Below are 13360 nucleotides of genomic sequence, written 5' to 3'. Positions count from 1 at the left end.
AGAACAAAATTAATTTCAGTTGCATTGCAGATTTAAATATGAAGAACAGAAGTTTTAAAAGAATGCTAGGGGAATGTCCATGTAACTTCAGGGTTGTGAGGGATTTCATAATGATGTGCACATAATGGATGTGCACACTGAACAGGAAGTAACTGACATATTTTACTACATTAAAATAAAAAAATTCTCTACAACAAAGTCATAAAGAGCCAACTCACATACTGGGAATAGGTAATCATTACAATTAATAAAGGGTTGTTTCCAGAGTACAGGAAGAGCTTCTTCAAATCACTAAGGAAAAATGGGCAAAAGGAATAAATGGGGAGTTCACACCACATGTAGTTTCCATATAAACTGTTTCCTAAGTAATGATAAAATGATCAAAATGATCAAACCATCTTTGAGGCCCAAATATAGAAAAGCAGCCATCGATCTTTAGGTGTATCACTGAGCCTCCAAGCCCATACTGTGAGTTCTTGATTGTATGCATAGCAACACCAACTGTGTTTTAATATCACATTGTAAAGGTATTTCAATAGCTAATGTTATATCATGAAATTTCATAGGACCAATCCTTTCCGGAGCATGAAAATGGTTTTCAGGTTGGAATGAGATTAGAAGGCATTGACCCCCGACATCCATCTGTATTCTGTGTGCTTTCTGTAGCTGAGGTAAGAGATGGTGTTATTGTCTTGGGCTAAGTGCACAGTGACAGAAGAGAATTTTCTAGAGAATAATGAATTTGAGTGCTTTCCATTATAAACAAGTTCTACTACATCACAGATGTATTTTAATCAGTGATGGGTGAAATATGTTTCTTAATGAATTTTTTTCCTTCTGTGAAGATTAATCTTTTAATAAGTCCCTCATCACTAGCAGTTACCCTTGATTAAGTTGGTAAATAGTTTTCATTTGAGGTTGATAACAATCAGTGAATCCTACAGTGTTACTTTTGTCTGTTAAAAGAGACATAATTATTCAAGTTTTAGCTGAACTGATGAGAAATGTGTATGAAAGATATCCAAGCACATGAAATATCTATTTATATAAATGTAAGCATTTTATGAAAATTACTTAGAATGAAGAGCCATTGATGAAAGTAAATGGCTTATAAAATGTAATATTTACTAAACATTTTATATTATTAAAATGATGGAAGACCTCTATATTTTTAATTACCTCATATAAAAAACCCTATTCACTTAATATACTGATTGATTATAGCTATTAAACTTGTATAGCATGTCTTAAGGATGTATTCTACACTGTTTTATTTATTTCCTTAATTGAGTACGCCGGATCTATGTGTTAGAGTTGAAATGAAGACATACCCATTTTGGTTTTGCTCTGTACTGTAGCTTGCATACTGTCGTGGGACAGCGGGAGATGGGGTTTCCAAGAGCAATATTTGAGAGGTGTTGAATGAACAATCAATTGATGGAGGTATAAACACCTCAGATTTCTAGACTGAGTAAAAGGATAATTTTTTTTTTACAGAAAAAATTCTGGATACTTGAAAGATTGTGTCTATCAGCATTTTGTTTTATCTGAATAAAAATGTCATCTCTAAATTTGCCTTTTAATACAAGCACATTTGGATGGAAGTGTTGGTTTATATTATGTTGATAGCACTGACAGAATATGTGAATATTTTGTTAATTTTGTGTACCCTTCAAATGTGTGACATTTAATGAAGGATTGCAAACATTCCATTTTACAGGTGTGTGGTTACCGCCTCAGACTTCACTTTGATGGTTATTTAAGCTGCTATGATTTTTGGACCAATGCCGGTTCCCCTGACATTCATCCAGTAGGGTGGTGTGAGAAGACCAAACACGAATTGCACATCCCTAAGGGTAGGCCGGGATGGAAAGAGAGTTGGTTATATTTTAACAACATTTCATGAAATACTAACAAGAGCCTGGTGTGAATTGATTTTCAAAATGAAAGTTTAATCCCCCCCAAGCAGTAAGACTACAAGGATACCATTTTTAGAAATGAATAAATGTCTTTAAAAGAAAAGCAACGGGGGCATCTGGGTGGCTCAGTCAGTTAAGCATGTTCTGAGGGTCCCAGGATTGAGTGCTGATCAGGCTCCCTATTCAGTGAAGAACCTGCTTTTCCCTCTGCTCTCTGCCATGCTCTCTCTTGCTATCTCTGTCTCTGTCTCTCTCTCAAATCAATAAAATCTTAAAAAAAAATAAATAAAAGCATCAATGACTGCTTAGGTCAAATATGCTGATCAGGTACCTATGGCAGAAATAAAACCTTATGACTTAATATAAAGTTTATTAAACCTGAGATGGAATAAAAAAACTTATTTTACATCATGCTTGAAATGAACTGTTTCACTTAGTCACTGATACCGTATGGTGAGGAAACTCGATTCACTGTATATCATTTGTTTCAAACCATGGAAAAGACATAATTACGAAAGAGAAGAGGATTTCACGGTCTACTTCCTTTTTTTAAAAAAAATATTATTTATTTATTTATTTGACAGAGAAATCACAAGTAGGCAGAAGTAGGCAGAGAGGCAGGCAGATAGAGAGGGAGAAGCAGGCTCTCTGCTGAGCAGAGAGCCTGATATGGGGCTTGATTCCAGGACCCTGGGATCATGACCTGAGCCGAAGGCAGAGGCTTAACCCACTGAGCCACACAGGCGCCCCTGTCTACTTCCTTGAATCAAAAATCTCATCTCTGTCTCTTGTTATGTGCGAGAGGAACCTGGGCCTGGCAGATGTGACTGAAGCCTTTTTTATTTGCTGTGTGCTGGTGAGGTGAGGACTTGATCAGTTGAGACACCCGTGGGCCTGTTTCTTTGCACAGCAGACTTCTGTGTACCGGCTTCTGCTCAGATGCCAGAGTACTAAATGACAGTGGCACTTTGGAGTTTGTGTACAGCCATTTTACTGCCCAACTCAGAGTGGCCTTTGGGGATCCACCCCTGAGACCGAAGGCAGAATCCCTAAGATTGCTGGATTTCATGAAAGCTGGTCATGGGCTCATTTTCAGTAGGTTTTTATGGAGCTCTTGCTGTGTGCTGGCACTGGGGATAGAGTCATGAATAAAATAAACCACCTCTGTCTTCGTGGGGCTTTTGTTCCAGGGTGGGGGTCAAAAAGTCTTAGATGAAGGTGAGGTAGGGTGACAAGCAGTGACAGGGTTGGGGGATGGGACAGACTGCATGCTGAAGAAGGGCATGAGAACATGATGTCCCACAGACAGGTGGATGAATGAGGGAAGTCAGCGAGGCCCCCCTTGAGAGGGCTGCCGGAGAGAGAGTAAACGCCCTGGGGCTAGAGTCTGCAGCCACCAGGTTGAGGAATCCCAAGGAGGTGAATTTGGCTGGAGCACAGAAGCAAGGGCAAGGTGTGGAAGATGAAGTTAGAGGTGTAGCGCTGTGCAAGGAGCCTGACTTTTGTTCTGTGTAACATTCAACCAGAAACAGTTTATTGAGCCCCTCTTGTTTGGGCCAACCCTGTGGGAGTCACTTTAGGGTGCACAGAGGGGAGGATCAGTACAAAAGGCAAAACCCACAAAGATAAGCAGCAGAAAGCTATTGCTGCCAAATGGTGTTTGAAATGTGAGGGGGTTTCTGTAATGTCCCCAAGTGCCTGGAACGCTGGATTGTTGCATCATCAGGACTCTGATGTTCTCAATGACATGGCTTCTGCAGGGTGACCATGAGTTCAGGAACTTTTGTCTCTTCCCTCTGCCCATTTTGGAAAGCCTCACTAAGAGATGAGACTCCCATCAGGCCATCAGCAGACCAATTCTTTATCTTAATGAATTTAAACAATTTGTAAGGGCATGATATGCATGATGGGAAATCACGTCAACAGTTTTGAATTTCATATGTTTTAAAAGACATTGAAACAATTTAGAGATTTTAATGTAAATCATTTGTGGTCTACCACAGGACTTTGAATTTATAACAGAAGACTGAAGAAGGCTAATATATTGAATATGCACGTGGTTATATCCTGTGGGTATTTTGAATAATCCATACTTTTTTTAGGTTATAGAAAAGATAAATTTGTTTGGATGGATTACTTGAAGGCCTGCAAATTGCAAAATGCTCCCAAGAAATTATTCAGAAACAGAAGTTCTGTAAGTATTTTCTTCCTCAGTATAAATCAGATTTCTACTTGGGCTTAAATTTCTTAAAATTCACTATATATTCTGTTGTATTTTTTCAGAATCCTTAGCTTCATATGACTTTTCTCACTTAATTTGTCAGTTTCCTATAGGTATATCCCACCCCACCTTTAAATGTACAATTAAATACTTTATTTAGATGCAGAGAGTTGAAGACTTTATATTTAAATCCTACTAAAATGTAAAATGCCTTTTGGAATGGTTTTTCCTTCTTGATTCTAGTGAGTTATTCGTTTGAATTTAGTTTGGTGTTTTGAGACCAGTAGATACCACAGGTAGACTTTGAATAAACCCAGCCTAGTTGGATTTCTGTGTAACGAGAATGAGGGTGACATTTTCTACAGATTCAAGGGGCATATGAAGATATGAAGATTTGGGTGGAGCACATTTGTTATGCTATCTGTGTCCGCAGTAACCTGTCAGCTGTTCAGGAGAGAATGAGAATAAGGTGCAGCCCCTGCCTCCTCTGGGCCCGGCAGCCTGAGACCCCCCTACACCCCCCTGCAGTGAGGCCACCTACCTGGGAAGGGGGCAGGGAACCCTAGGGTTGCTCTGCCACCTACTGGCTGTGTTTATCCCTTTGTAGGACACTCACCCTGATCTTGAAATCAATGTTATACAACTGCTCTGTGTGTTTCATAGAATTTTATCAACAAAAGAGAGTAATAGAAATGGGAAATTGCTTTTAAAGATGTAATGCGCTAAAGGAAAACAAAAAGCAGGGCTCAGTATAGACCGTAAAGAGGTAGGAAAAAACCATTTTCTAGTCCCCAGATCCCAGGACTGGCTAATTACACTGGTATAAAAAATGGGGTTTTGTTATTGTAATGTTACTTTAAATCATAGTTCTTACTGTTTTTTTACTATGAAAAAATGTGTATAGATACTAAAAAAAGCATTTGGATTTCTTTCAAGTATAGGTTTATTTATGGATTCATGCATGTGTTTCTTAAATATCCAGAAAGCCACTGTTTTCAAATTTCATCAAAGTAAATGATAATTTTGGTGCTAAAGAGCCTATCTTTACTACTTCTCCAAATACTGGTATTTGGAAACTGTTCAAGTCTGTGGGGAGCAGAGAAAATTATTTAATACTCTTGTATCCAGTAAACATCATATTTTTAAATTAATATAATTTCTTCTAAGAACTGAAAAGGGAAAATAATGATGATGAGGGAAATACAACTTATCTGCACAACAAAAGAGAAAAAGTACAAGGTAAAACCTAGTTTCCTTGGTTTTTGTTAAGAATGCTAACCTTGTAACAGTTTGTTGGAATATTTGTACTAGCGTTTGCTGGCTTCATTCTAGAGGGTAAGTGTTGCCTGTAGACTGTTCTGATGCTAAACATAGACGTTTTGACAATAGCTTAGTCCTATCTGGTGTCCTGTTTCTTTTTGTGCCTCTCCCCTCTGGTGCTGTGTTAGAATGGGCCAATGCCTAAAGAATTTCAGGTTGGAATGAAGCTGGAGGCCGTCGACAGGAAGAACCCTTCCTTGGTGTGTGTGGCAACCATAGCAGATATTGTTGAAGATCGCTTACTAGTGCATTTTGACAATTGGGATGATAGTTACGATTACTGGTGAGACACCAATGTGCATTTTATTTCTGTGTGTTCCTGTTTGGTGTTAAGAATTTATTTTCCTTCCGGTCTTGTCACTGTCCTTGCTGTTCTTAGAGTAAAGAACGTCGGAATTTAGTGGCCAACTTTTCATGACCTTCTCTTCCACATGAATTGCTGAATTAAAGTGCCCAAGAAATTTATCCACTCTATGAGAGGTTACCTAATGAGGCCTCAGCTGAAATAATATGACCAGGTCAGGGCACTTCATTGTGTTGTGTTTAGTTTGTAAGGGAAGCATTTCTATGAAGAGGAAGTGAAGAACTTGGAGCTATTTTTTTTTTTTTCCTGAAAAATGTTGAACTCAGCCTGTCATATTTTTGAAAGGGAAGATTCACAGGGAGAATGGAGTGAATTATTTGAGATCCTGTGGGGAGCAGAGAAAATGTATGCTACAATACCATTAAACTAACATTGCATGAGTTACAGAAGGCTTTCTGGGTAAAAACCTGAAATATGGAAGAGGGAATGGCAAAAATAATTTTTGTAGCATTTCTTCACAGTCTATCCTGAGAAACCATCAAGTCTCTGCCTAAGGCTATGGCTCTTCATGTGCATGAAGGGGGCCCTGTTCTCTTCTTTGAACTAAGAAGCAGAGCATGGATTAATTGTTCTGTGTGTCTCAGAATGGTCTGGGTTCCTTGAAAAGGAGAAGGGAAGGAAGTATATGGAGTCTGGTCTGTCCTGTTAAACTTGGGCTGGCCTATTAATATTTTTTTCCCTTGCTGCTAGTAGGAAGTGGTGGGGGAGAGGCTTATTAAAATGTTCACTCTTTGGGGATAACACTGGCAGTTCAGGTTCTAGTCAAAGTCTTTCTAAAAAAGTACTTTTAAATTTCAAGAAAGGTAAAAGAGAAGTTTGGTCACTTAGCTTAAAAAATACAGTACTAAAAATTACTTCTAATTTTATTTAGCTATAAAATATTTTTGCTATGTAATTATATCTTCCATGGTATCTCTTAGTATCTAGAATGGTCATTACTCTTGGATTATTTCTCTGGCTTTGACCTGTGTAGGATCTGAAATAGAATCCTGTTTTGCAGGTGTGATGTAAATAGCCCTTATGTTCAGCCAGTTGGTTGGTGTCAGGAGAATGGAAGAACTCTGATAGCACCCCAAGGTAAGCGGACTGGCTGCATTTTCTCTGAAGGCATCTCTGTGTGATGGCGATGACTGTTCTTATTTTCTGTTGATGCAAACCAGATTTTAATAAAAGTGTATGATAAAAATACTGTGCAAGGCTGTTTTGATTACCCAGTAACTCATGTGTCTGAAATCTGCTAGTCTTTCCCATAATGAAAATGGACTGGGTTTATAAAGATGCATTAGGCAGCCACTTTAAAAAATGTTGCTGTTCATTCCCGGGTTTTGGCACACACACACAAAAAATGTGCTAAAAATTTTTATCTAATATAATGTGTACCATTGCTGCAGATCATTATTTAAAGCTAATTTTTCCCATGTGTTATCTATCTTTAACTTATGCTAATCCATTAATTGAATCATAATTTTATTATATATTCTTTGGAGTTAAATGAAGAAATGTAGAAATCTAAGGAGTGATAATTAAGCATGAGTCTTCAGACTTGCCAGACCTCTTTACCAAACCAGCTTGATGGTTCAGCTAAACACCACAGTAGGGACTCTTTCTAGTTATTTATATTTTTTTCTCATTGTAGAAATATTAAGTATTTAGAGAGTTTCTGTATCAAATTTATGTTTTCTAATATCAATATTAATTAGGTATAATGGTTGTTTAAGCTTAGCATTTTAAAAGTAAGTATTCTAGGAGAAACTGATTTCTTTCAATTAAAAAAATGTAGAGAATGAGGTCATATGGGTGACACACTCAGGGAGGGGTCCAACTCCTGGTTTGGGCCCAAGTGGTGGTCTCAGGGTGTTGGGATCAAGCCCTGTGTTGGGCTTTGCACTCAGTGTGGAGTCTGCTAGAGATTCTCTTTCCCTCTCCCCTCTGGCTGCCTCAACATCTGCCCCCTCCTGCTTATGTTCTCTCTCTGTAAAATAATTATATAAAACTTTAAAAAAATGTGTTTTGATTTGAATGATTCAGGAAATTTACTGTGTTTTAATGTTTTTTTTCCCTTGATACAGAAAAATGATTAGGATTTGTCATCGAATTTGTGAGTTCAGTGAAAAAAAATTAAAATTCAAAACAATCAACAAACCAAACCAAACTTAAAACCACAACCTATTTAAACTCTCCAATTAGTCTAGAAGTTTTTAATAAAATATATAACATCTTCTCAAATTTGATTTTGATATGCAGATAATTTAGAGTTATTTGTTCTATTTTTCTGTAAAACTGGCTAAAGCTAACTTTAGAATAATGTTCTTCAAGACGAGGTGAAATGTTTGTCAGATCTCAGAATATGCGGTTTGAGTTAGTGTGCCTGGAGGTACAGCACACTCTGTTTCCCGTTTTCCTCTGCTGGAATAACTTCTCTGCTACCTGCAGCTTATTCTCACTACATTTCACGGATGTAATCAGTAGTTAAGGTCATCTCCTTGTCTTCTCGTGCTGTGTCAGCCTAGAAATAGTCTGTGCAGAGATTTTAAGAAGTCTATGTCCAGAATCTTTCCATCATTAATATGAACCGAGGAGCGAGGAGGCAAAGCTCCCATACAACAGATAAGGCCAAAGCTTTCAGGCCCTGATTGATGGGTGCAGGAGACTATTTAGTTCATAAAGTCCACAAAGCACTGATGGACCTCAACCCAGATTTATGGTTTTTCCCATACAATTGATTGCATTTACAAATGTCATCACCATACCGAGATTTGAAAAAGAGTTGTATGTAACCAAGGACCAATTTAATGATAGAAAGTCTTCACTTTGGTGTCATATTTTCTTTCCTAAGATGTAGGTTTAAAATTCTGAAGAGATTTCATCCTGATATACAATGTCTGAATTAGAATCTTCCAGTTAACCCACCTGTAAACCTCATCTACTTGTTAATATCCTTTTTACACATTATGGAGTGTTTTTACACACTAAAATACTGCCCTCCCCCCAAGCCCCAATTTGTATAATACTTTGTTTCTCTGCAGTGAATTCTTTATCTACTTTTTTTTTCCTATTGAGATATAATTCACCTATTATAAATTTCACCCTTTTAGTATTTATTTCAGTCATTTTAGTATATTCACAGTGTGGTACAACCATCATCTCTATTTTTTTTTTTAAGATTTTATTTATTTATTTGACAGACAGAGATCACAAGCAGAGAGGTGGGCAGAAAGAGAGGGAGGAAAAAAAAAAAAAAAAAAGAGGGAGGGATCCCAGGATCCTGGGATCGTGACCTGAGCGGAAGGCATAGGCTTTAACCCACTGAGCCACCCAGGTGCCCCCATCTCTATCTATTGCCAAAGATTGTCATCTTCCCAAAAGAATATCCTCTTTTGCTCAGTCACTCCTCATTCTCTCCTCCCTCCCAGGCCTAGGCAACCACTACTCCATTTTATATCTCTTTGGATTTCACTATTCTGAACCCTTGGCATTCACGGAATCATACAGTATATGGCCTATTAGGTCTTGGCTTCTTTCACTGAGTATAATGTTTTCATATTGTAGCTTGTCTCAGTACATCATTCCTTTTGTTTACCAATAATATTTTAGTGTATGGATATGCCACATTTTGCTTATGAATTCACTATTTGATGGGCATTTGTTTGTTTTCACTTTTTTGACTGCTATAAGCTTTCATGCACAAGTTTTTGAGTGATGTTTTCATTTCTTTTGGCTATAATTCTAGGACTAGAATTGCTAGGTCATAAGGTAATTCTGTGTTTGAGGAATTGGCAAACTATTTTCCAAAGGAGCTGCACAGTATACATTCCCACTGGCAACAGATGAGAATTCCAGTTTCTCCACATCCTCACCAGCATGTTATTGTCGTCTTGATTATAACCATCCTGGTGGGTGTGAGGTTAGATCTCAGTGTGCTTTCAGTTTTCATTTATCTAATGACTACTGATGTTGAACAACTTTTCCTGTGGTTACTGGCCATTTATATGTCTTCTTTCAAGAAATACCTGTTCATATTATTTGCCCATTTTTGAGTTAGCTTATTTGTCCTTCTGTTACTGAGTTTTAAGTGTTCTTTGGATATTAGACAAACTGTTGTCCTTTTCACTTTCTGGATAGCTTTTTTTTTTAAGTACAAAATTTTTTAATTTCGATGAAGTCCAGTTTATCTGTTTTTTTCTTTTGTTGTACTTTTGATGTCTAAGAAAGCACTGCTAGTCCATGGTCACAAGGACTTGTTATAAAAGGCTTTTATTTCCCCCAATTGATTGGTCTTGGCAGAATTATTGAAAAACAGTTGATTATAGACAGATGAGTTTATTTCCAGATTCTCCATTCTATTCCATTACTTTGTATGTCTGTCCTTATGCCAGTACCACACTATCTTGATTACTGTAAATATTGTGAAATTGTGAGTTCTTTAACTCTATTTTATGTTCTTTTTCAAGATTGTTTTGGCTGTTCTGAGTCACTTGCAAATATGTCCTTATGAATTCTAGAATCAGCTTGCTGATTTCTGTCCAAAAAAACCCAATGGGGGTTTTGATAGGAATTGATCTCTAGATCAATTTTGGGGGTAGCCATCTCAAAAATATTAAAATTTTCAGTCCATGAGCATGGGACATGCTCATCTTTCCACTTATATAAGTCTTTAATCTTCTTTCAATGATGTCTTACAGTTTTTAGTCTACCAGTCTTGCACTTTTATTACGTTTGTCCTGTAGTGTTCTATTCTTGGTTCTATTCTATTTTTTTTTTATTAACATGTAATGTTACAGGTACAGGTCTGTGAATCATCAGGCTTACACAGTTCACAGCACTCACCATAGCACATACTGTTCTATTCTTTTTAAATTGAAGAGAAATTTACATGACATGTAATTAGCCATTTTAAAGTATATGATTTAGTGGTAGTGTATTCAGAATGTTATGCCACCACCAGCTCTCTCTAATTTCAAAACATTTTCATCACTCAATAAAAACATTCTGTACTTATTAAGTAGACACTCTCCACTCCCTGCCTCCCACCCCCTGATAACCTTTACTCTGCTTTCTATGGATTTTCATATTCTCAATATATTATACATGTTATATATAAAAAGAATCCCGTGTCTGACTTCTTTCACTTAGTGTAATGGTTTCAAGTTCATCCAAGTTGTAGCATATATCAGTAGTTCATTCCTTTTTGATTGACTACTTTTCCATTGTACATTCATATGTTATGATTTGTTTGGCCATTTATCTGTTGATGGACATTTGTATGGACATTTGTACTTTTTCCTATATTACTAATACTATTGTGAGCATTCTTATACAGTTTTCTGTGTGGATCTGTCTTCTCTTTGGTGTATACTCAGGAGTTGAATTGCTGGGTCATATGGTAATTCTATGTTTAGCATTTTGAGGAATGGAGAGCTATTTTCTGAAGTACCTGTGCCATTTTACATTCCCACTAGCAACATATGGCAATGATTATTTCTGAACATACATGCCAACTTGTTATTTTCTGTTTTCTTGATTATGAAGTGGTATCTTATTGTGGTTTTGATTATATTTCTCAGGTGACCAGTGATGTAGCTTATGTGGCTATTGGCTATTTACATATCTTTTAAGAAATAGTTATTCAAATCCTTTGCTTATGTAAATATATTGGGTTGTCTTTTTGTTATTTATATATTTTTAAAATAATATGTCCATTTATTATATTATCATTATTATTATCTTGAGAATTTTTTAAAGATATATTCATTTATTTGAGAGAAAGAGGGTGCACATGGAGGAGGGTGAGGGGCAAAGGGAAAAGGAGAGAGACTCTCAAGGAGAGAGAGTCTCAAGCAGACTGCATGTTGAGCATGGAGCCTGACATGGAGCCATCCAGAGACCCCGAGATCAGGACCAGAGCTGAAACTGAGAGCCAGACTTCCAGCCAACTGTGCCACCTAGTCACCCCTGTGACAGTTGTTTAATGTATTCTGGATATGAAACCCATATTCTATAAATGATTTGCAAATGTTTTCTCTTTTTTCTATCAATTGTACTTTCACATTCTTGATAATGTTTTTGGCTATAAAATAGTTTTTAATTTTTATGGTCCAGCTTATCTGTTTTTTCATTTGTTCCTTGTGCTTTGATATTAAATATAAGAATCCATTGCCAAATCTGAGGTCATGAGGATTTACCCCTATGTTTTTTCTATGGATTTTATAGTTTTATCTTTTATATTTGAGTTGTTGATCCATACTGATTTAATTTTTGTATATGAAGTGAGGTAGTGGTTCAACTTCATTCTTTTGCATTTGGTTATCCAGTTAGCCAGTACCATTTGTTAAAGAAACTATTTCCCTATCCCATGGTATTGGCACCATTGTTGAAAAGCAGTTGGACCTAGATGTTTAGGTTCATTTCTGGGCTCTTCATTCTATTCCATTACCTATCCTTAAGCCAATATTATTTTTTTTTTTTTAGAAAAATGCAAGTTCACAGAAAAGTTGATAGGAAGGCACAGAGATACTTTTTATACTCCTGCCTTCACACGTGCATGGGTGACCTCCAGAATCACCATTGCTCATCACAGTGTATATTTGTTAGATTTAATGAACCCACATTGACACATCATTATCACCTGAAAGTATTTATTTAGGATTCACTTGTGGTGTTGTGCATTCTATGACGAGTTTGGACAAGTGCATAATGAGTAGCTATCATTTAGGTATCATACAGAATATTTTCATTGCCCTGAAAATCCTCTGTGTTCTACTTAGTCATCTCTCTCTCACCCCCAAACCCTTGGTAACCACTGATCTTTTTACTGTCTCTATTTTTTTGCCTTTTCCAGAATATCATGTAGTTGAGGCCATACTGTAGGTAGCCTTTTCAGACTGGCTTCTTTCACTTCGGAACATGCATTTGATGTTCCTCCATGTCTCCTCAGGATAGCTCACTTCTTTTTAGTGCTGAATAATATTCCATTATCTGGGTCTATCTCAGATTACTTATCCATTCATCTACTGAAATTTATCTTGGTTGTTTCGAAGTTTGAGCAATTATGAATAAATCTGCTATACACATCCATGTGCAGATTTTTGTGTGGGCATGTTTTCAGCTCCTTGGATAAATGGCAAAGAATGATATTGCTGAATAGTATGGTAAGAGGATGTTTAGTTTCATAAGAACCTGTTAAACTGTCTTCCAAAATGATTGTAACACTGCATTTACACCAGCATCATGTGGGAATTCCTGTTACTCTATATCCTCACCAGCATTTAGTGTTTCAAGGTTTTGGATTTTAGCCATTTGAATAGGTGTGTAGTAGTATCTTGTTTTTAATTTGTATTTCTTTGATGACATATGAGATGGAGCATCTTTTCATGGGATATTTATCGTCTGTAAGTCTCCTTTGGTGAGCTCTCTGTAAAGGTCTTTAGCCCATTTTTTAGTCAGGTGGTTTGTTTTCTTATTGTTGAGTTTTAGGACTTCTTTGTATATCTTGAACCTGTTTTTTATCATAAATGTGTCTTTTGAAATATTTTCACC

General features: G+C 36.8%; 1 protein-coding gene across 1 annotated transcript in view; it reads left to right on the top strand.

The window, feature by feature from the left end:
- L3MBTL4 (L3MBTL histone methyl-lysine binding protein 4) overlaps positions 1–13360 on the top strand; it is a 448888-nt gene that overhangs the window by 161362 nt on the left and 274166 nt on the right. Inside the window, exons 6-10 of the mRNA XM_044243369.1 lie at positions 567–671; positions 1721–1856; positions 4022–4113; positions 5589–5743; positions 6825–6901. Coding sequence (XP_044099304.1) covers positions 567–671; positions 1721–1856; positions 4022–4113; positions 5589–5743; positions 6825–6901 — 565 coding nt within the window. The remainder of the gene's footprint in view (positions 1–566; positions 672–1720; positions 1857–4021; positions 4114–5588; positions 5744–6824; positions 6902–13360) is intronic.

This window comes from Neovison vison, chromosome 3 (genome assembly GCF_020171115.1).
Source record: "Neovison vison isolate M4711 chromosome 3, ASM_NN_V1, whole genome shotgun sequence".
In the NCBI taxonomy this organism is placed as follows: domain Eukaryota; kingdom Metazoa; phylum Chordata; class Mammalia; order Carnivora; family Mustelidae; genus Neogale; species Neogale vison.
The sequence above is the reverse complement of the archived record's forward strand: the minus strand, read 5'-3'. Positions and strand labels throughout refer to the sequence as shown.